Source organism: Tripterygium wilfordii, chromosome 22, assembly GCF_013401445.1.
Source record: "Tripterygium wilfordii isolate XIE 37 chromosome 22, ASM1340144v1, whole genome shotgun sequence".
Classification (NCBI taxonomy): domain Eukaryota; kingdom Viridiplantae; phylum Streptophyta; class Magnoliopsida; order Celastrales; family Celastraceae; genus Tripterygium; species Tripterygium wilfordii.
Window position 1 is genome coordinate 10,375,171 of NC_052253.1, and position 22,540 is coordinate 10,397,710.

Consider the following 22,540-nt stretch of genomic DNA (forward strand, 5'->3'; position numbering starts at 1 on the left):
TTTTCTAAAATTATTTTGAGGTGGATAATTATGGCAGGGGGTTAGGTAATTCCAAGCAACAATTTGTATAAACTTTCGTTTTTCCTTAATTTGGTCGCATTCTAGGGTTTGCCCTCCAGAAAACGGATTTCATACATTCGAGTCACTAGTTAGAGTGGTAAGGATGGTGTGTATTATCCTAATGATCAGGATTCGAATCCCCCTATCCATTTCAAAAAAAAAAAAAACTGATTTCATACCCAAATTTATGGGAATTCCCTATTAAGTGTTGGATTACAACAATATATTTTGCATCCAATTTTTCCTCCAAATATGCTGATAAATTGTGATTAATTATTGTTAATTTTTATGGAAAAAATTTAAAAAAAGTAATTGGGTGGTAAATATTAAATAGTGCACGTTTAAAATTAAGAACAAAGCAGGAAGTTACCCATAGAAAACGACTGAAGCAGTTAATATCACGTGGCTAACAGATCCAAGAACCAATAAATTTAATTTTTTTCCCTTTACCTATTCGATCTGATGGCGTAAATTCTTCAGATCTACAAGGGCTAACAAAGGACGTATTGGTCATTTTAGACACGTATCGTATTCGAGCAGTTATCCGATAAGCATATAATTGTGAGTTGTGGCTGTCTATATTTATTTGGACTCTACTGCCACGTTGGACTGGAGCTTCAAATGCAGCGTGACAAGATCGCTAGCCCCTATTGGTTACTTTTTGGTCACAATTATCATAATAGAAAAACAATTATTCAATTATTTAGTTGCTTTAAAAAATAGTTGAAACGAGGGGCTCTCTCATGGTGTGACGGCTAGAAGGGAATCTCCGTCGGAGTAAACGGTGACGATGAAATGATGTGGCCAACAACTTGCTATTAGCCTAGACTGCCTAGTAGTTATGTTGTCTTGTTTAAAGGTGAAAGATTTTTCAGGTAGGGCGTCTGAGTCAATAGGATCTAATTTTTTAAATTTCATGAGTTTCATCAATAGAGAATCAATGGCACAGGTTTACTTTTTAAAGGGTTAAGAATTCTATTTTGGGTCGAGGCTCAATCTTACTCGTACATTGGACTTCGAGACTAAATTAGTGGCCTGTTATACGTATGGAATGATCATTCAAAATTTAAAATTGATCCAGATATCACAAAGTTAGCATTCAACTGAGCGATGTGGCGGATGAAGAGCCAAGATAGAGAACACGCCGTTGTGTTCGGTGGATAAGGGGTGTGGGGTTTTGTGGTGGGGCTTGGACTAGAAGTGCGCCCCACTATTCAATTCTTTGGAAACAAGGTTTCAATCAAAATGGTGGCAAAAAATTGACGGTTAAAGAGGGTCAAGGAGGGTGGTGTTAGATTGACACGTGGTGCTCGAGAAGGTCGGGTGACCAAGAGAAAAAAGGGTATGGGTATGGCCAACGTGGGTGTACGTAAATACTCGTGTTTCTATCACTTTTACATAAGACGTGGGGGGTTCTGGGGAGACGTGGAGGTGAAGGGATGGCTCTAATTCTTCTATTCCCTCGCTGTTTGTTCAGTGAAAGGTGATTAAGTACACTAGGTGAAGAGTAGGGCAAGAATGTAATTTGAGTGGACATAGGATAATTTCCGTCTATTATTTACAAACTAGTTTCCTTTTTTTAAAAAAAATTAAGTTATAAGAGTCAACTAGCTTTGTTTGACTTTCTTATTATGGGTAAAAATCATACAAAGAAAGATATAATCGTAATGAAAACAAAGTAATATTGGGTTGGTAGTTCACCGTTCACACCAACTTTGTCTAGTCCGACTGACAGAATATATACTATTGATTTATATTATAATATACACCGTAAAATAGGATGTTTAGATTTTTGGTGAAATTGAATTTACTCATAGAGTATATGTTGTCAATTTGTCAATAAAAACATTAAATTATATGATTTATAAAATTTATAATTTGTCAAAGCATAAAGTTCATTAGGAGCATTATAAAAACGTAATTAACAACAAATGTATCAGAAATCCATACCCCATACACACCAATTATATTATCCGTTTTGAGATTTTGATTTTCGTAAATATATCGGATTATCTTTTCAGGTTTGTTTCTTATAGGTTCAACAAGTGAGCTAAGCCCATGAAAATGCCTAATTGAGTATAAGGAATGGATTTAACCAAAATATATCACACGGGATGGGTAAGACTCAACCGATATGGTACATTTTTGGTCTTAACAAAATGAGGTATAACTACCTTTTCGGTACATTATAGTTCAACCAAATCATGACACTCTTTATGTGCAATAGTGTTGAATTTTCCAAACAAAGAAAAGCACAGAGGTGCACGTGATTAAAATTGGAAGTGAGACTGGTTACGTAATAAGTGCTTGACATTGTTAAAGTTCACTGTACCAGCTCGCTCTGGGCACCATAAAGAGTTAAAAGACAGCACAACAGCCCCTTTGTACGCAAATGCAACTCATCATGTGAATGTGATGAAAAAGGAATATTTTCTTGCGGCAGAGTACATGTGTACATATTAATTTGAAATGTTCATGCTCTTGGCTCTTGAGTCTTGTCTTGCATCTCAATGTCGTGTGTGGTAAATACCGGAAATTTCAAGGGCAAAGAGGATTGACACGTGGAAAGAGTGCTGGTTTGGGTTGGCGGCTGAGCTTAGAGCATCCACAAGATGAGGAGAAAGGGATTGCGTTTATGTAAGGCAACATATACTCCCCAAGATTCCAAGAAAGCTGGAAAAGGCAAATTAATTAAATGACGCGTCACTCAATCGGATCAAGTTTACGGCATGATCACATCATCTTCTTCTTCTTTCTTTTCTTCTTTTTTTTTATGGCACAAGGCATCATCATCACTACATGCACGTTATGCCAGCTTGCGACATGTGGCTCATTCACTGCCAGGCTGGATTGCTTACCCAGAAATAACTAACTTCCACATATATACCTGCTAAATAGGGTTTTTTTTTTGTACGGCAAATATCCATTAACAAAAGAAGATGTAAAATTAAGAACGAAATACAACCCATACATGATTTTTTTTCTCCAAACAATTAAATACATCGTTTAAAGTTAGCCCAAGATGATAAGCATAAAGAGATAGGGAATGCAACACAAGGTTGCGACCCTTCTAACCAAGACCTAGGTCACCCGTGCTCGAGTTAATACAACTTTTCAATTGGTGAATCCCCAATCATATAGTACGGTAGGTTTGTTGAAATTGATTTGTTGGCATTAGGCATAGAAGAATCAGGTTCCATATCCATCGACCATTCATCGATTTCCATCTTTGTTGGCTGTGATGAGTCATCAAAGCAGATCTAAAGCCAGATCTACTGCAAACATACCCAATAATACCCCTTCTTTGAAGAACCCGTTACTAAAAAAGCAAAATCGCTTCTTCCATAACATAAGCCTACAAAATAAGCAAAGTTCCAACAAAACATGCCAATCGGCCAGTAAAATGCTTCATCAAGAAGCCACAGGGATATACCCTTTAAAAACAAGCTAGAGAAATACAGAAAAGTAGTCATCCAACTAAGAAAATTATAAAAAAAAACTTGGAAACTTCAAAATAGGTAGATCTATGAAGGAGGAGGTAGTAGATGTGTGATCTACGCCTCCTCCACCAAAAAATGGTTTGAAAGTTCTAGTTTTCTAGAGAGAGAAAGAGAATTTTTAGAAAGAGTTTCTAAAAAAATATTAAAAAATAATAGGGTCCCTTATGAATATTATTCCTAATGTCCAAAATTTGCGCCATCGATGTCCAAGAACACTAGTCTTTACTGCTTCTTTGAGGGTTAGTGTAGTGGTCATAAACTGTCTTGATCCATTTTCGTACCGTCAACAAGGAACCCAGTCGACACACTTGGTCAAAACATACCTATAAGAGACCCATACTAGATCGCCATCCACTAGGTCTCAACTTCGACAGGCCATGTACAAACAAGCCCATGATCAACATGTCTTTTGGACACGACCTTGTCTAAGATCATACGACCCTCCTTTCAACCAATCATAAAAAGCCACGTATCCTGACACACACCTAGCACCATACACCTACTTCCCATAATCACCTGCAACGACGCATCTCGTGTCAGTCTTGGTCACTCAAGATCCTACCATAAAAACCCTCTTCCTTCTCAAAGAAGGGCATATGCTAGCTCAATCCCTTTCACTCACACAGCCTACACACTTAGCATTCCCAACCTTCAACTTTCAACCGATCTCTAGCATCCCTGTCTCATACCTTACATCTCATAGTTGCAAATCCCATACTTTACATACCGTCAGATCGATGTTCTTTGACAGACACCACACCCGTGATCAAGTCTTTCCACCCTCAACCTTACTCTGTTCCTCAGGACCAACTGTAGAAGGCTCAAGACAAATTATGTAGACTATTCATTACGATTGTAGATTCAGACATCTATAGTTAGAAGAGACCAAAAGCACATCAGAATCTCATATCATATGGTAGTTGACTTATCCTATCCTTCTGCTCCAAGTCATTCCTAATCTTTTTTCTCAATCAATATAAAATATAAACCAAGAAAGGCAGCAAACCAAAAGAAAAAAAGGTTCAAATTATTCAAATTCAAGAAGAATTGGATTCAACCAACTAAAGAATGCAGTTTGAAGCAGAGTAATGGAAGCAAACTTCTGTGCTTTTTTCTTTTTTTCTTTTTTTTTTAGAAAAAGGGGTGAGTGAAGAGGTAGGCAAATCACAGAAAAACGTGAGCATTTCATTTTTGGACAATTGAAAACTTGGCGAGTCTTGTAATGGAAAAGTGGATTGGACTAGGCCCATGGGCTTAATCTAGGCCCATGTATCTTCTATGCTCTCTCAGTCTCTTGCTCAGTTAATTCTCTGCTGCTATTATAACACTGAAAACATCACGTGCACATCGACGACGAAGCAGGAATCTGAGAAAAAAACAAAGAAAAAACACAGAGACTGAGAGGCGAGAGCTTAATCCCCAGATCTACAGCGAATTATTCCAAATTTTTTTTATGCTTCCGTCAATCCGTTGAATCCCATCGAAAACCCTAACCGTCTTTTAGTCCTATTTGTCTTTCTGAAGTCGCCGCTGCTCCTTAACCGGATTGCAGGCCAAACAGAAAATCAGAGCACGATCGGAGATTTGCAGTACTCGTTGAAGGTGTCGATTTCGTTTTAATTAATTAATTTTTTATCTTTAAAATAATGAAAGAAGGGAAGTCGGCCAAAGTGAATTATCAGCAACAGCACCACCACAATGGCCACTTGTCTCCGTTCAAGTTCGCCAAATTGTTTGATGCGGAGGCGTCGTGGGATAAGGTTGGTGTCCTGGATCTTGATTCCTCACTCGTTTCCACTGTTGGACTCAATTGAATTCATGTTTATTTGACTTGGAATTGTCTACTCAATCTGAATCTGTATCAGTTTCGAACAATCAAATGAAACTTTTGTAAGTTTGTTACTGCAACTTTTTGTTTTAAGATGATTTTATTGAAACGCGGTTTGTTACTGCAGCTTTATACTGAACCTTCAAAGAAGAGCAGTTTCGTAGTCATTAATGCACTTACACTCGCAATTAATGACTGGATTATGGATTTAAATAGTGGTATAATACTGTAGCTATAATTTTACTGTTGAATTAGTTTGTTCATTTTTTGGCAACAGGATCAATTGGGAGATGTTTTGCATTGGATTCGGCAAGTGGTGGCCCTACTTTGCGGTTTGCTTTGGGGTGCCATACCTTTGATCGGTGGTATATGGATTGTTGTGTAAGTTGGCGCTTGCATAACTCTTTGATGGGTCTTCATCATATTATACGTGCTTGCCTGTGTTGAATTGAAAGTGTTGCTGCTATTTACCTTTCTGGTTTCGTGAGAACTTGTTTAGTGTCACTACTATGACTCTTAGTTGTCTTTTGAGTGGACCAAGCTTTGGAAACCAATCCCTCAGAATGGACAGAAATAATTGGAAATTTGGAATGCAACCTCAATTGGGAAATGTTTGTTCATAAAAAGGGTGATGTTTTTATTGCAAAACAAGAAAAGGTAGTGAAATCAGGAGAAGGGTTTGTTTAAATACTGCTTGAGTTAGGCTGTTACAGGGCTTAAAATTTATGGAAGTGGAAAATTCAACTTGAAGTACAAGCCAACAAGTCCTTTTATGGATGTAGTGGGAAATTCAACTTGAAGTACAAGCCAATAAGTCCTTTTTGGATGTTTTTCGCTTTTATCTTTGACACCTATCTGCATTTTGCAAATCTTGCTTGTTGAATAGAGGTTTTTCTTTATCCTGGAGTATTTTGTGATTAGTTCTTTTTATCTGAGCGATATCCTTGAATTATCCTGCATTATTTTTTATCGAGTGTTTAATGGAGGTAAGTTTTCACACTACAATAAGGTTGCGTCTTGCTGACCTTGATGATATCCTGTGCATCTGAGCAATGACCTCTCTATCCTGAGTCACCCATCCTAAGGCAACGATCACTGTAAGCCTTTGTCGACTCTGACCCCGACCAACCATTCACGACCTCTGAATCCCGCACGCCAAAACAGGCATAGCCTGCAACCACCACCTGACACGACGTTGTCTACCTTCATACAACCCTCCTTTCAACTAATCATATAAAGTCGCGTATCCTGACACACACTTGGCACCAGCACCACCTTCCCATGATCACCTGCAACTTGCAACGACGCATCTCGTGTCAGTCTTGGTCACTCAAGGTCCTAGTAAAAAAATCCTTCCTTCTTCTTAAAAAAGGGATGCTCAATCCCATTCACTTGCACAGCCTTAACACCTAGCATTCCCAACCTTCAACTTTCAACCGATCTCTAGCATCCCCATCTCATACCTTGCATCTCTTACTGCATTCCATACTTTGCATATTTATCTTGCCTAAGTTTATGGAAGTGCAGAATTCAACTTGAAGTACAAGCCAATTACACTCCTTTTTTGGATGCTGTTCACTTTTATCTTTGACACCTATCTGCATTGTGCAAATCTTTGCTTGTTGAATAGAGCTTTTTCTTTATCCTGCAGTAGATAGTGATTAGTTCTTTTTTGTCAGAGCGATATCTTTGAATGATGTTATCCTGCATTATTTTTTATTGAGTGTTTAATGGAGGCAAGTATTCACACTACAATAAGGTTACTCCTTGCTGACCTTGGTGTGTCCTGACAGCAAAACAATAAAAACTACCCTGCTGTAATTTGGACTTTGGAGTAAGGTTACTTGCATTGCCCCTGACCCCTGAGGTTCTGTAGTGGGCTGGCCATTGGCAGAAGTCTTGTAAGCATTGGGGTTACCTGAATGTTGAGATGTTGTGTCTGTAACCATATAGTTACCTCTTATTTGTCCTTTTTGAAGTTAGGACAGCTCTTCAAGTTTTCTTGTTACCTGAATCTAAATGTTTTCTCTCATCATCTCAAGTTAGAATATTCCATCTCCTTATTGTTGGTTTGAATTTGATACATTGGCCTCATTAATAGTTGAATCTTGGAATGTATTATGTGCTTTGGCTTGAAGGTGTTTCTACCTTCTTAGAACACACCAGTCTAATTGGTAGGTTATTTAAAGTATTGTTAATTGTCTGATATTTAGTGGAAACCTAAACTAGTAGCCAAATTGACAATTCATTGAGCCATGGGGGTTTTTGTTTCAATGATGGGACTTCTATTCAGCCATGGTAGTTTAAATCGTTCTACTTTTGCACTCTATATGTTAATGAGAATCACCTTAGGTATCCCTTTCTTCACGATTCTTGATGTTCAATTAGAAGTGTATGCGCCTGCTTGATTGGTGATGAATTATTGAATTGACTGACACATTACTCCATTTGGGAGCTCCACTCATTATATATATACAAATAATGGCGTAACGTGGTTCTGAGTTCTGACAAATTTAAATATTGCGGAGTCACATGGTTAGCACCTTAAATTATATATTTGCAGTTGGAGGGTTGGTTATTTATTTTTTGTTGATTGAACAGGGGAAAGCTGCTAAAGTAGCAGTCTTATCTTATAGATTTGGAGATTTTTTGTTGTTGTTGATGTACGTACTTTTAAAATATTTTGGGGAAGAGGAGGGAAAGGAAACCTATTCTGTGGCAGTTAATAGTTGGAATTTTTCTATTTATCATGAACAAGGAGTTTGAATATGTATAGAAATTTTCAGGAATAGAAAATGTCCAAAGGCTATAGTGCAACGAAACTTACCAAAAAGAAGAAGTAGAGGATTCTTCTTTTTTTTTTTTTTTCTTTTTTGAGAAAAAAAGTAGAGGATTCTTGAAACTGACTATGTAATTTTTGGGGATTGGGTTCACCTTCTTTATTTTTCTGTTTTACCCTAACAGCATAAGCCATTTTATTTTATCTTTCCTTTTTTCTGCCCCTATTCTTTCATAGATTACATTTAGTTGAAGGCCTTGCTGCTGTTTATAAGTTTTGAAAATATGAGTTTTGTTTATAAAGTGCTGCGGAATATTGGGATTACAATGTTTAGCAATACAGTGGAAGTGACAAGGTTAGTTGCGCAGCATCTGTATGTTATCAACCACATGCTTTCTGCCAGTGTGGGTATGTGGTCCTACTTACATAGATACAAATGTTACTTAGGCTCCAGGAAGAATTCCTTTTTGCGCTCTTTTCCTTTTGGGACATATATGCTTGCCTTGTTGAATGTTGGAGGTGACCCCTTTCTGGTGAAGCTTCTTCAGAAATAACTGGCTGGCATCATTCAATTTTTGGGTTTATTTTTTCCATACCGATAATCTGGTTTCAACCAACTGTAGATTTTTAAGCTTGCAACTATAAGGATTAGCTGTGCTAATGGTTAGCAACAGCATAGCTGAATTTTTGCCACTTTTAGATTTTTTTTCCCATGTAAAGTTTCCCACTGATTTTATTGTACTGGTGCTGATATGCAGCTTTTTAGTGATCTCCACTGGCATTGTTTACGGTTATTATGCAATGATTTTGAAAATTGACGAAGAAGATTTTGGCGGCCATGGAATGCTTCTCCAAGAGGGGCTTTTTGCGTCTTTTACTCTCTTTCTGGTATGCGAACATATGATTTCTTTTATATTGTACGCAGTCATTCTTTCTTACATAGGGACTATAAAAGGAATACTTTGGTCGTGCAACTGATCTATTCTCTTCTTCTGCTGTCAGTTGGCGTGGATTCTAGTATACAGTTTGGCTCACTTCTAATTGGAGGGGTGGACGAAGTACTTGACCTTGATATCTTTGAATGATGTTAGAATGATTTGATTTAATGGGATTACTCAAATTCATGCTCGCAATTGTTTGTTTTCTTCATTTTGATTGTGCAATACGTCGAATTTGCAGAGCATGAACATGCTAGGCATTGGGTGCTTACTCGTAAGTCGTTAAGCAAAGTTTCTGATCCAACAGTTGTTCATAAACAATCCACATCAGTGTGACACAGAATGTGCCTGCACCCGATGTTTGATATATTTGTGCTCAAGTACACGCAATAATAAGATTGTGATCAGAAGCAAAGTCGAGGAGGACTTTATGTAAGTCGTGGTTTTGCTTTTCATGCAAAGATGAAATCATCTTATAAATTTAGTCAAAACCTCTCCCACCTATTTTTTCTATTTCTCATCTCTCTCAAAAATGTCAAATTATAACAAAATTAAAGCGTGTATATTTGTGAATTTCGTTTTCCCACCCAAATCATATTTTTTGTCAAGCTTATTTGTCACTATTTAGCAAAAGTCGTGCATATATTAGTACGAGTCTTCAATCAATGGTAGGTCCCTAGGTTGTAGGTTTGGTCAACAACTGAAACTTATTTACCTAACTTCTTTAGAGTTCAATCATATGAATTAGGGATATCTTAAATCGATTCTTAGAACAATATTTTTGTGGTTCATATTGAGTTTTGACCTAATTTACTTTAGAAAGTTTATGTAGACGCGGACACGAGGGTTGGAACTTTATTGGCGAAAAAAGTAATCATATATCATGCGAATCACCTGTCAGACAATAATATATTTTTATTACACTAATACAGAAGATAATCCGTGCAAATACAGAAACGAACGAAAGCTTGGATCCATCTGTAACCGTACGCTCTCAAACAGACAACATCAATCAAACATCTGTTGCGCATTCTTCTCTCTCCCTTGCGCTTTCAACGGCCAAACCACCGACGATGGCAATTCTGTGATAAACTCCAACAAGAGATTTTTCTTCTGTTCTCCATTGGTTTGGTGTGGGAAGCGGTAATGATGGGGAGAGGAGAACCGGACGCCGACATCGAGATCAAGGTGTCGAATCCGCCTCGGGGAGACAACGTGGTACACCCGGAGGGGCAGAATAATGGGGCCACATCAACACTGCCGTCAAGGGCGTCAGGTCAGCGGTCGCAACATCGTTCTGTCAGCAATTTCAGGCCGTTCAAGAGGTGGTTCCCGTGGTTGGTGCCGGCGTTTGTTGTGGTTAACATTTTGGTATTCGTGGTCGCCATGTATATTAATAATTGCCCCAAAAACTCCGTCTCTTGCGTTGCTAAGTTCTTGGGCAGATTCTCCTTTCAGCCCCTTAAAGAGAATCCCCTTCTTGGCCCTTCTTCTACAACGTAAGTCTCTCTTTAACGATATCTGGATGCAATTAAAGAGTGCCTGACTTGTTTGTTTGATTGGGAATTGGATTCGTAGTTATCACTCTTTATTGACTATGTGACCTTGAGATTGATCAAGGTCAATGGAATTTTTATTTAAATCTTAAAAGTTTTATTGAATTTTAAGGTTGGATTTTCAAGAACTCTTAATGGCTTAGTTAATCATAATATTAGACGATATAATCTGGCTGTGAGGGGGGGCCGTGGCTGGATTTTCACAAATTAGGTGATAAGTATGTCATGAAACACAGGAAAGACTAGGGATTCTATGGACATCCCAGATAAAAGGATAGTTTAATTCTCAAGCTTCACTAAGAATCATTATGTTGAATGAATGGATTTTTGTGTTTTTGATTGTGGTGGATTGTGAATAACATTTTCTGAATTCCACCCAAAATCCCTTTCGTATTTCAGTTTCAGATAATTGTTTTAAGCCGAAAAAATGGTTTATGATGTTTTTAAGAATATATTCAAGGGTTAAAAGAAGATGAATAAGAACCTGCTGGAGTTTGGGCTTCTAGGTGGAGCTCCCTTTTTCTTGCTTCTAATGGTCTGTGAATTGAACTGTATGTACTGTCCTGAAATAAATGTAAATCTCTAAATGATTCCCTTTTGTTTTCATTTTCAAAGGTTAGAGAAGATGGGAGCCCTAGAAGTAAATAAAGTGGTGCACAAACACCAGGCATGGCGCTTGATAACCTGTATATGGTTACATGCTGGGGTCTTTCATGTGCTTGCGAATATGTTGAGTCTTGTATTCATTGGAATTAGGCTTGAACAAGAATTTGGTTTTGGTATGCTTCTTAACTTTTAAATTCATTTTTTCTGTAAGTAGCATTATGCAAGATATGACTGCTGAAGTACAGTACTTCCTACAACTATAATCATGTCATCTGCTCCTTGCATCTTACGAAAAGGGATGCAAGTTTGTATGAGTCTTTGTTTTGATGAATCTTCTGCAATTTTTGACTGCATGCATGTTCTCAATATGTTTAATGGAAAATCCTTCTGCCTTATTTGTTGGACATAATACATTGTGGCTTATTTTGGTTTCTAGATTTAGGTGTTGATTATCTTAAACTTTACATTCTTTTCGGTTTTTGGGTATGAATCTTTGACCTCGGTGTTGTACTTAAAATCAGATTTAGGGCTGTATTTGAATGGAGCCGAGTCGAATTCAGGCTTTTTCGAGTTCGGCTAGAGCTGTAAAGGGAGAAGCTCGAACCATATATGTGAGTTCGAACTCGATTTGATTTAGAGTTTGATGTGTTCGAGCTCAATTCATCAACTTGTTTTGTATAGCAAGTTTTAGAGCTTGAAGAATTTTAACCATGTTTCTTAAAATTACTCAGAAGATACATATATAATCAATACATTATATTATATAAATTTCTATATTATAGTTAATCAAGCCAGGCTCGTGAGATATTGAGCCGAGTTTATGCATGGCCGAGTTCGAGATCGAAAAAGATTCGAGCCTTTTTTTTTTGTTCGAGCTCGAGCTATTCAATTATAGCTCGATTCGATGCAGCCCTATCGGAGTCAAAGTTGTTGACAGATGCTACTCAGCTGTGGTAGAGGATCTCCTCATGACTCTGGGCTAACGCCCTAGCAGTGAAAACTCTGTTTTTAAGTGTGACTTTTTAGTAAAAATTTTTATCTGGATCTTTGTACTCTGGTACCATAGAAGTTATCAATTACTTGTCATTAATCATTATGTAGATGGTCAGTATATTGTTCCAATTATACATGTAAATACAGACCACCCACTGCAGTTTTGCCCTAAACTTCACTTAGGGCACATCATTTACTTTTTTGGTGCAAAACTAGTACTATAGACATATACATATATCTAGTGCATTCCAAAATGGTGCAAGGTGAACTTGTCCGAAGATGCTTGCTTCCCAGACAAAGCTTCTGTGCTCTTTTTATTTTTATTTTTTAAAATTTTTTTAACGCAGTCGTTTCTTCAGGAAACCAAAACATTTCCATTGTTGAGATTACTGTCCTGACTTGTGTGTGAGATCACTTTTCTAGTTGATGAAGAATATTTTTGGTCTCCATGAAACGAAATTCTAAACTTCTTTCTTGATACGTTTACCTACAGTTCGGATAGGCTTGCTGTATGTCATATCTGGTTTTGGTGGGAGTTTACTATCAGCTCTCTTTATTCAAGCAAGCATCTCTGTGGGTGCCTCTGGTGCACTTTTTGGTTTACTAGGAGGCATGCTTTCAGAGCTTATTACAAATTGGACCATATATGCGAACAAGGTAAATAAGATTCTGCTCTGAATCATACAATTTTTTGGGTAAAATTCTCACCTCAGCGGATTTTGCTAACATAAGCTGCTTTATCTTTAGAGTTACATATCTTTTTATGTGCAGTTGGCAGCATTGTTGACTCTTGTCTTCATCATTATATTAAACTTAGCTGTGGGAATCCTCCCACATGTCGACAACTTTGCTCATATTGGAGGATTTCTTTCTGGCTTCTTCCTTGGATTTGTGTTTTTAATTCGCCCCCAGTTTGGATGGGTTAACCAAAAGTATTGTCCTCCGGGATACATTGCACCTCCAGCTAAATCTAAGCACAAGTCATACCAGTATGTGCTGTGGGTTATCTCATTGATTCTGTTAATTGTTGGGTAAGTTCCTTCTGTGATTTTTGTGATTTTTCTAATTTTTTGAATTTTAATAATGACTTCATTTTCCCTTGTACGGTTATTTTGATGATTTCGAGTTGGGCTTCTTATTTCTGCCAATTGTGCATAATTTGATTCATTCATCTATTTTTGATTTCTGATATTGGCAGTTTTACTCTCGGGCTGGTTTTTCTTCTCCGAGGAGTCAATTTGAATGATCACTGTTCCTGGTGCCATTATTTGAGTTGTGTCCCTACTTCAAAATGGAGTTGTAATGCACAGCCTGTTTATTGTGAGGTAACTAATGCTTCCATCCTTTTCCCTTCCTGTCTATGCTCTGTGTGCGTGCCTCTCATTGTCCAACTCTTTGCATTCTATATTTTGCGTGGTGGGAGTGGAGCCAAAATGCTGTCCATGGAAGTTTTGAGAAAGAATTTAAGTGATTGAAATTTTTTTGTGGTTGTCAAGACTCAAGAAAGTGGACAAAACATATGACATGATTTTCAATAACTTTTGAGGTACTTTTTTAATCTTGATTTCTCCCTGTAGGAACTATGGAGCATAAGCGTCCTCTTTATGTAACTATTATATTAAGCTAACCGTGGAGAGTTTGTCGGGAAGTCATTGTTGACAATTTGACAATCTCACTATTAACAGACACCCTTTGCTAAACTCGGTTATTCATCTTCAGTAGGAGTCTCACTGTGTTAAACAAAAGACATTCCACCACAATAATATTAATAACAGTTACTACGACATAAACATAGAACACGGTCAAAGCACAGACAAAGCCTATACACAATGTCTACTATTCCAAAGAAGAAGGGATTTTGTCATGAAAACTTCAACTGATTAGAAATACTCCTACTGCTTGGGTTTATTTGCCAAGGAATTATTGGAAATCTCATGTTACAAACCTTCCCCATTGCTTGGAGTCGAGTCGCTACTTGCAACATCTTATATATCCACTCAAGTCAGATGGTACTTTTATCTATCGAAAATTATAATGAGAACCACTATTTGTGCAAGTATTAGGAGGTGAGAGAATGGACATAGTCTGAACCTGCACTCACCTCAGTTTCCCTTTCCTGGGAGTTTCTAATTTTTATCCTGAATATGGAATCTAGAGGTAATGAGGGATATAGTGATCAACCTGATGCGAACCAAAGTAATCGAAGGTTGCTGTACTAGACATAATGACATATATTCTGCTTTACCCTAGATTGTTTACTAGTGACATATTTATGTGCCCACCATTGTTGTTGCAGTCAAGCCAACTTGGAAATCAACTGAACTTGACGTGCATAAGCAACGGAAAAAGCAACATGTATATGTTGTCTGGCAATAGCTCGTCCCAGGTTCAGCAACTATGTTCTCAGCTTTGCAATTGATGGATGAACATATATACAGAATATGGGAGGTAATTGCTTGAACATGCCATTGACCGCTGTAAATGATACATGTTGTTCTGTAGAGAACATTCTTCATTGTCCACAAGGGGATCTTAGTTTTCATTCTTTCCAGAATTATTTGTGGACCTCGGTCTTAAGAGAATTTTTATAAGAACAATACGTTTGTCGGCTTTGTTCTTCTTTACTATAGTCTTTATATGAAAAGAGCTGGATGATAAGAGAGTTCTATTAGATTTTCTCTTGGCTCAATTGTTGACTTCACTGTGGATCCTCAAATCCATCTAAACTTTGTCGAAAAGTTCATCATGAGACCTTGGCTAATGGGGTGAGTAGTTGAGAAACTGGTAAGAACTCGTAATACTTATCAATTCAAATGATCTGATGGATCATCAAGAGTCTCTGTTGATAGTTTGAATGTTATCTAATGACACCATTAACTATGGTATAATCTTTGTTGATCTAATTTCGAAAGATACGGGCATAAAAAGGGAGGATTATTGAAAAGATATGAGAGCTAAATTCGTGATAAACGCAATAATTATGGATAATTCAATCAGCTACAACACCCGCAAAGCTTGTATAAACTTCACATAAGTATCAAGATGACAAAAGCAAAATATGATCAATGACAAATTTCTTGACCAGACGACATAACAAATCACCAACACCAACACCAAACCCAAAATATTATAATTTAGCAGTCGGAACTGGCAAGAAACAAGAAAGCAGTTCTTGATTAACATCACAGGTAATTGAAGAAGACGCTGAATTCGTGTGCCCCACAACAGCCAATTAAGATCATACCTGAAGATGCATAGCAATGGGAGAGATGAACATAAACTAGTCTGTGATTTCATTGATTTTCTGGTGGTCCAAATAAGCAACATCTTTGAAACAAATATCTAATATAAATTGCCTAGATCAGTTGAGCATCCTAAATTATAATTTGCCTCTTATGGCAATTCACGCCATACGCAGAACTATTTCTTTCTACTATATCCCTAAATGCTAAACCCTACAAATAATAGAACTCACATTCCACAGCATCCCAACAAACAAATGACCCAGGCTGGAAACATAATTGAAGATGCAAGCACAGAATCCCCGGCCAGGCAGCCACCGGTAACAATAGTCTTCTGCTGCAACCCCTACTTGAGAAAATCAAAATGAAATAATGCATATCAAAAGAAAAATATAGGAAGGATTATGGATCAAATATATCTAAGTTATACTTTATTAAACTTGAGCGCTTTTGGACTATCTTTATATCAATGAGAACCCTCATTTTCAGCTAACCCAACTGTTTAGACAAATAGAATACATATGCCAAAGTTTTCGGTAGCATTCAGAACTTTCTGTATGTTTGAAGCAATATACACCAAGAACTTTATGTATGAAGCAATATTCTTGGTGTATATTGATCAGACAGCATAGAAATCAGTTGGTATTCATTCAAACATATCTCCCTGCATGTTTGAAGCACATTAAAGCACATTATCGTGCTGTAACACTGGTATGTTCTCCATCAAACATACTGTAGAAATTCGCCCCAACCACATTAAACAAGAATAAAAATCCAAAGTCCCTGGGGATAAAGACAAGTCCTTTTAGAAGCACAAAAGCTGTCTCTCTATCTAACATTAACTTTTAGGCTTGCAATGCATACCTTTAGTTCTTCCTTTTGTATGAATTCTGCAGCTCTAACATAAGCTTACCTCTAACGCCTCGCTTTCTTCGGTTTGTTTGCTTTCCACTGCCTCAATATATGCAATACTCCCTCCTTGAGGGTAGCCTTCCTTTTTTCCTTGTAATTCCACAGCTCTCGTATTATATACCTGCCACTTGGGTTGTACTCATTCATTTCAGCCAAAGCTGTAATCACAGAATTATAAACGTCCACACCAAGTTCCTCCTTCAAATTCTTCAAATTTTCATCCTCTTCATTAATAATCTCCTGTTCAGTCACATCCAAGATGAAACGTTCAGACCCACAGTGGGTGGAAATAAAATTAGTAAAGGGAATAAACATTTAGTCAAGCCATTAAGGAGTGGTGTACATTTTCTGATCACCCACAAGCATCGATTTAAAAATAATTGAAAAAGAGGTCACAGACTTTGTCAACATGGAAAAGAATATAATACAAGTTAGATGCCATTTATAAGATCATTAAGGAAAATCAATGAGAGCTAATTGTTCGAAATGAAAAATATGAAATCAAAACGGAAAAAACCAATTGCCAAAAAAAAATAAAATAAACAAAGTCCTAAGTATTTCACATATAATCACAATTAAAATGCATTTAACGCCGCACTCGTGTAATTTTCAATAGGCAGTTTAGTTATTTAATTGTTGCATTTGTAAAACCCATAGATTCCACACATAAAAGTTTGATTGTATATCATGTTCAGTTTTACTCCAGAACAACTCAAGCTAATCACATTAAAGAGAGGAGAAAAAGTGCAAAGTCTATGGGGATAAAGACAAGTCCAATTAGAATCAGATTCATCAGTGCGGCAGTGCCCATGCACCATTTATTAAGAGTTGCAGAATATGTGCACTATGAATCAACTAAAGCATTCTATTGACATTGGCATAATGGAACATATGTAGATATTTATCAACAACTGAAAGGCAGGAAAAAGAGAATGCAAAATTTAACAAATCATAACAAGTTTCTGCCCAAATGTTGATAACACATGACACCAAAAGCAACGCAAGTCGTTGCCTCATCTAACTACTTCGAGCCCCTTCCAAGCTCTGCATCCCTTGTAAGAGTTTGTAAAATTTTAAGTCATACCTTAGCATTTTGTTTCTCATCCAAGATGATCTTAAATGGATGCCAGCTCGGATCTCTTAGTTGATCCTCCCAAAATGAACATAGCTCTAGAGCTTTCTCTTCTGCTTCTTGAGGATATTTACTCTTGGCGGCAGGGAGAAATGGTTTAACGTCAAGCTCTCCCATCCTCTTAACACCAATGATGACACGGGAAACAGGAGCATCTCTCCAATACTTTAAAGCAAGAAAAAACAAAATAACTACTATATTCCGTGCACATTACGAACATTGATAAGGCAAATGTATTAATAATAAGAAAATCAAGTGAATAACAATAATCGTTAAGTTAATTAAGCCAGAAGAGATATGGATGCATATGTATGTTAAATGCGGTTTTTGCGATGCACGTATCATGAGTGTAAATGTTTATGTAGCAAACTCTCTGGAAAGGATATGGAGAAATATTGGATAATTTCTAGATTGACTTAACTCAATGGAACTAATGTCAGATTCTATTTCTGAATATAATCATAGCATCCAATTTGAAGACCAATACTCTCATAGCCCTAATGTCAATGATAGTGTGTCCATGTTTGTGCACCACATAATCTTTCTCTAATAATAGTATCAGGCTAACATTCCTAGCTTTAGAGAACACGAATTTTAACACATACATGTAACTTAAATAGATAGAGAATAGGATAACTCAACCAATGAGGCCACCAATGCTGAATGCACTAGGATATTTAATTAAATATGAGCAATAGCCTAGCCACTGAACTTCAGAATGGACCCTTCTAATCAAAGAGAACAACAAAGACCAGCCATTCAGTTGGTTCCTCTGGTAATCTGTTGGCTGATTTAGAAAGAGAGAAAAAGTAGAGTTTTCCATGACAGAGAACCTTCTCTTGATCTCTTCATAAAAAACTGGCTTAGCACTTCAAAATTTTGGCTGAATGACTATTCTAAAAAGTTCTTAGGGTATTAATTTATTTGTACACTAACTTTTCTTCAGGTGGCACCGCCTTGGTGCCCTTATATATATATTTACACACATATAATAATAATAATTTTTTATACAATTTATATATAATGATTTCTCATCACATATGATATATATATATATATATATAATGAAAAATCATTGAAAACATTCACTACTTCGCAAATGTGGAGAAACATGGTATGTTTGGAAGATACTTACATTTATTAGTTCCTTACGAGCTTCCTGCAATTCATCATTGGTATTCCGCTCCTTGACAATCAGGGTTTGATTTAATTCTTCCAAGCCTTCATACGTTTCTTCTTTCTCTACTAAATCTTCTTCAAGTGCTTTCATCTTGACTTTCATATCTTCGTCTTTCTCCATGTGTTTCATCACTTGTAACGAACCTCTCATCTGTTCCATCTCCAACTCCAATGCCTGTTTGGCATCAAGTTGTTCTTCTAGTTCAATGATTTTTCTGTGCCATTTCTCCTTTTCTTCCTACCAATGACATTCAATCAAATATGAATTCAAAGAACTCTTGAACTAAACATAATTATTAATTAATCAAACAATCACATGAGTAAAGTGAAAGGAACACACCTTCTGTTCTTCAGCCAATCTTAGGACATCTTCATCTGCCTTCTTTTGCTCAAGGGTTGCTCTCGCATTCTGAAAAGGAAAACAATTAAAACTTCCCTCGTTTGACTTTTTCTTTGAAAGTACTCAAGTAGTGAATCATGATATCTCATAAAATAGCACAAGAAAATCCCAAAGATCAGCTTAAACACATTTCATAAAATTCTAGAATAGCAAGGAACTTTGATAGTCCAAAGAAGAAAAAAAACTATATTACTTTCTTCTTTTCACGGTCAAGTCTCCTTTTCTCACTGTCATTCTGGGCAAAGCGTTTTTGCAACTGCTTTTCCTGCTGTTCTAGTTTTGTCTTCTGAGCTTGCAAATGTTGTGTGGCCTTCTCATGCTCTAAGAAGATCTCCTTGAAACGATCACGTTCATTCTTTTGCATCTTTCTTATTTCTAGTAAACATGGTGGAAAAACCATATAAGCCCACCATACAGAAGTACTAGTAAGAAAAAAAAAAACAGCTTAAGAGGAATTAGATAAAATAGGAATACCTTCATTGTAAGTTTTAAGCATTTCCTCCTTTTGTCCCATCAATTTGGTCAAAGATTCACTGATCTCCAGATATTTGTTCTCCATTTCTTTGAGGTGCATATTCTTCTTCTCCAAGTTATTGCTTAAGTTCGACAAAAGCTTTTCAGCCTTGAGTTGATCCTCCTCCTCCTTACCAGACACAGTCTTCAAATCCCCATTCTTACGAAGATGGTCACCTATACGACCTGGCGCTTTATAGTCATCATGTCGGGCAACCCATCCATACAATCTATTTCCTCTATTTCCTTGAGGGTGAGTTGCATAGTAGTCCTTCCTCCCATGACGGTCAAGCGCAAAACTTTTGTCAAACATAATTGCATTCTTGAAGCCATCCCAGTCCTTTTCAAATTCCACAATGGCAAACCCAGAATGACCAAAACGAGTCCATAAAGGATGAACTCTAACCGGATTAAAACCTTTTCCCTTGAGTTCATCTCTGAGTTTTGAACCACTTTCCCCAACACGTCGTCCATCTGCTGATTTACTTGTTGCTATATTTGCAACAATGCCCATACAAGGCCAAACAAGCTGCTGCTCCTCCTCATTGCAAGAGACAATGGGATGTTCTGGTATGAGGCTAGGTCGAGGAACATCCTTGACATTGGAGCATTGCCCTTTTGTCACGGGTAGAGAGGAGCTTTGCTCTACTTTAGTGCAATCTGGTTGGATGACGGAATGAGAGTTGTCCCTTAAATTGGGGCTGTTCAATTTAATTGGAGGTCGAGAGCCATCCTTTACATTCAGATACCTTTTGATATAGTTCTTCAAAGCCAAGTGTCGAGCCTGCTCTCTAAATCCCCAACTTTTTGAGCTCCCAATTCTAGAAGCATGCTGGAGAAGCTCGTTCAGAAGATAATCCCGCTTCCTATTTCCATCACAAAATGGACATTTATATAGAGAACTTGAAATTCTAACTGTTATGCTTCCTCTCTTCAATTCTTTATAATATCGGTACTCATAATCTTCAAACTCAGAGTGACTAATATCTCTTCCTCTTTCTTTTTCTGAACGTTGAGGCATTTTGAACCTGGAATGAAATTCAATGACGAGTAGATAGACAAGAAACAGAGTAACTTTCAGTGCGTTCAGTTTCACATCTTTGCCCATAAGTAAACAGAACACATATATACTAAATATGCAAAAATTCCAAAAGCAACAACTAGAGATTTTAATGAGCTGAATATATCAAAGCAAATTGGCATTGACTTGACAAAGCTAGAAGCAGTATTTATTAAAAGTACATGTCCAGTGCTCAAACTCCACCTTATAAATTATAATTGTATACTTTAACATTTTCAGGCAACTAAACATGGCAGCTTCATCATCACTATACAATACTCAGAGTTGCCATCAAGATAGGACATATACAAGCCATCCAAATTTAGGTCCCTCTTCTTTTGCAATCAATATTCAAAACATAAACACCCTAAACGTAAGCCCAAAACAGGTTTAGACACAATTCAGTTAAGCAAAACATAGTCCCGCACACTGGAATCACGCATGATAAATCATCAGTTTTTCAAATTTCATCTTTTCTTCGTTTCTCCTCCTAAACCTTCTTGGCAGCCAATCAGAGCATCAGTGTTTAGATCCCTTGTTTAACCGCCGAGAAAAGATAAAGACGATAAAAAACTACCATCAAATATGAAGAACGAAAACAACCTCATACTCATGAAACCGAAAACGAATAACAACGACTGTATTGTACGCAACAGTCCCTACTAAGAATAATAACCAATGGACTTGCATATCAATATTGCATTCCTTCCTCCTCGCAGATTCCAAACAACCGCGATGAAGAACGTATATAAAATAAACACGAATCGAACACATGAAAGGCATTGTTCTCACCTTGTATCGAGTGGATTCTGATGGACAAAAGCGATCACTACAAACAGAAGTCCGAACGACGCCTTCTCAACGACTACGCACTGGCAACGAAAGGAGGAGGCGGGGCGTTTCGAACGAAATAAAAACCCTAGCTATGCGAATGAGAGAGATTTACAGGGGAAGGGAATCCACACTGGAAGAAAACGGGACTGTGCTGCTGTTTTTTCTATAAGGGGTAGGAACTCCCTCCTAATTCCTCTGCTTTACTTTTTTTTCAATTTCCTTTTTCTTCCCTATTTCTCGCTTTTCAAACGGTGTTGCTAAATAGCCCAAACAAAATGGTCCCAATACTTCCCAGACTGTTGTGTCATGCCAACTCAGCTTGTCCACATGGCTTATTTTCAATTTTGAAAATTTTTGAATTGAAAGATTTTTTGTATAATATATCCTATGCAAACCCATTTCTTACCTTAACTCCGTTTGGTAGAGCGGTTGTGTTGATTTTCAACGCTAACTGTTAAACTGTAAAAAATAAACTGACCTTAAAGCTATGAAATAAGTTGTGAGGTGTTTGGTGAAATCAAAAGTTGTTTAAAGCTTATAAGCTGTATTGAATTGTGCATTGTTTGGTTATTTGTCAAAAAAAGGAGTTGTCATTTTTAGAACACCACATAAGAATAAATTGACAATTTTTTCGATACAAATAAACCTACATGTACACATTTAAATTAAGTACTACAACATTAATTAAATACCACTCTAAGCACTCATTATCTCTACCTCTGCCTCCCACGTACAAGTTTGTTTGTAATCTTATCCGGAACAGAGGGCATGGTCCTGTCATCGTTCAAATCATCAACACCAATAACAACATCTTCAGTAGTTGGTTCTTGAGATGAACTATTTGCCCCTTCATCCGTTTCCGTAAATTATTCATCATTTGTCACTCTCAATCGAATGAAGTTGTGAAGTATCATGCACGCAATTATAATTTGAACCTGGGTTTCATAAGGGTAAGATGACATCTTCCTCAATATAGGAAACCTATTTTTGATAACCCCAAAAATTCTT

At 37.1% G+C, this 22,540-nt stretch overlaps 3 protein-coding genes across 6 annotated transcripts; 2 read left to right on the forward strand and 1 right to left on the reverse strand.

Moving 5' to 3' along the window:
* The first annotated feature begins 4,879 nt into the window (after positions 1-4,879).
* LOC119991090 (respirasome Complex Assembly Factor 1-like) lies at positions 4,880-9,404 on the forward strand. The gene is made up of 4 exons (XM_038837288.1): positions 4,880-5,320; positions 5,666-5,769; positions 8,926-9,055; positions 9,170-9,404. The coding sequence occupies exons 1-4, from the start codon at positions 5,207-5,209 to the stop codon at positions 9,206-9,208; spliced, it is 387 nt and encodes a 128-aa protein (XP_038693216.1). The 5' UTR covers positions 4,880-5,206; the 3' UTR covers positions 9,209-9,404.
* Positions 9,399-14,931, forward strand: LOC119991089 (RHOMBOID-like protein 1). Its single transcript, XM_038837287.1, has 7 exons — positions 9,399-9,537; positions 10,060-10,604; positions 11,277-11,440; positions 12,754-12,917; positions 13,032-13,291; positions 13,459-13,585; positions 14,557-14,931. Exons 2-7 carry the CDS (start codon positions 10,252-10,254, stop codon positions 14,677-14,679), a joined length of 1,191 nt encoding a protein of 396 aa, XP_038693215.1. The 5' UTR covers positions 9,399-9,537; positions 10,060-10,251; the 3' UTR covers positions 14,680-14,931.
* A 599-nt stretch (positions 14,932-15,530) lies between these two features.
* On the reverse strand, positions 15,531-21,751 carry LOC119990503 (factor of DNA methylation 4-like). Of its 4 annotated transcripts, none has more exons than XR_005466052.1 (8): positions 21,491-21,751; positions 19,600-20,666; positions 19,319-19,500; positions 19,066-19,134; positions 18,682-18,963; positions 17,499-17,711; positions 16,367-16,654; positions 15,531-15,848 (listed from the first exon to the last, which is right to left on the reverse strand). XR_005466052.1 is itself a non-coding variant. In XM_038836451.1 (8 exons), the coding sequence occupies exons 2-7, from the start codon at positions 20,657-20,659 to the stop codon at positions 16,418-16,420; spliced, it is 2,043 nt and encodes a 680-aa protein (XP_038692379.1). In that variant the 5' UTR covers positions 20,660-20,666; positions 21,491-21,751; the 3' UTR covers positions 15,531-15,848; positions 16,416-16,417. The 4 variants fall into 4 exon arrangements, 2 of the variants coding, with proteins under 2 accessions (XP_038692379.1, XP_038692380.1); XR_005466053.1 differs by having other exon boundaries at positions 15,531-15,851; XM_038836451.1 differs by having other exon boundaries at positions 16,416-16,654.
* Between the last annotated feature and the right edge of the window lie 789 nt (positions 21,752-22,540).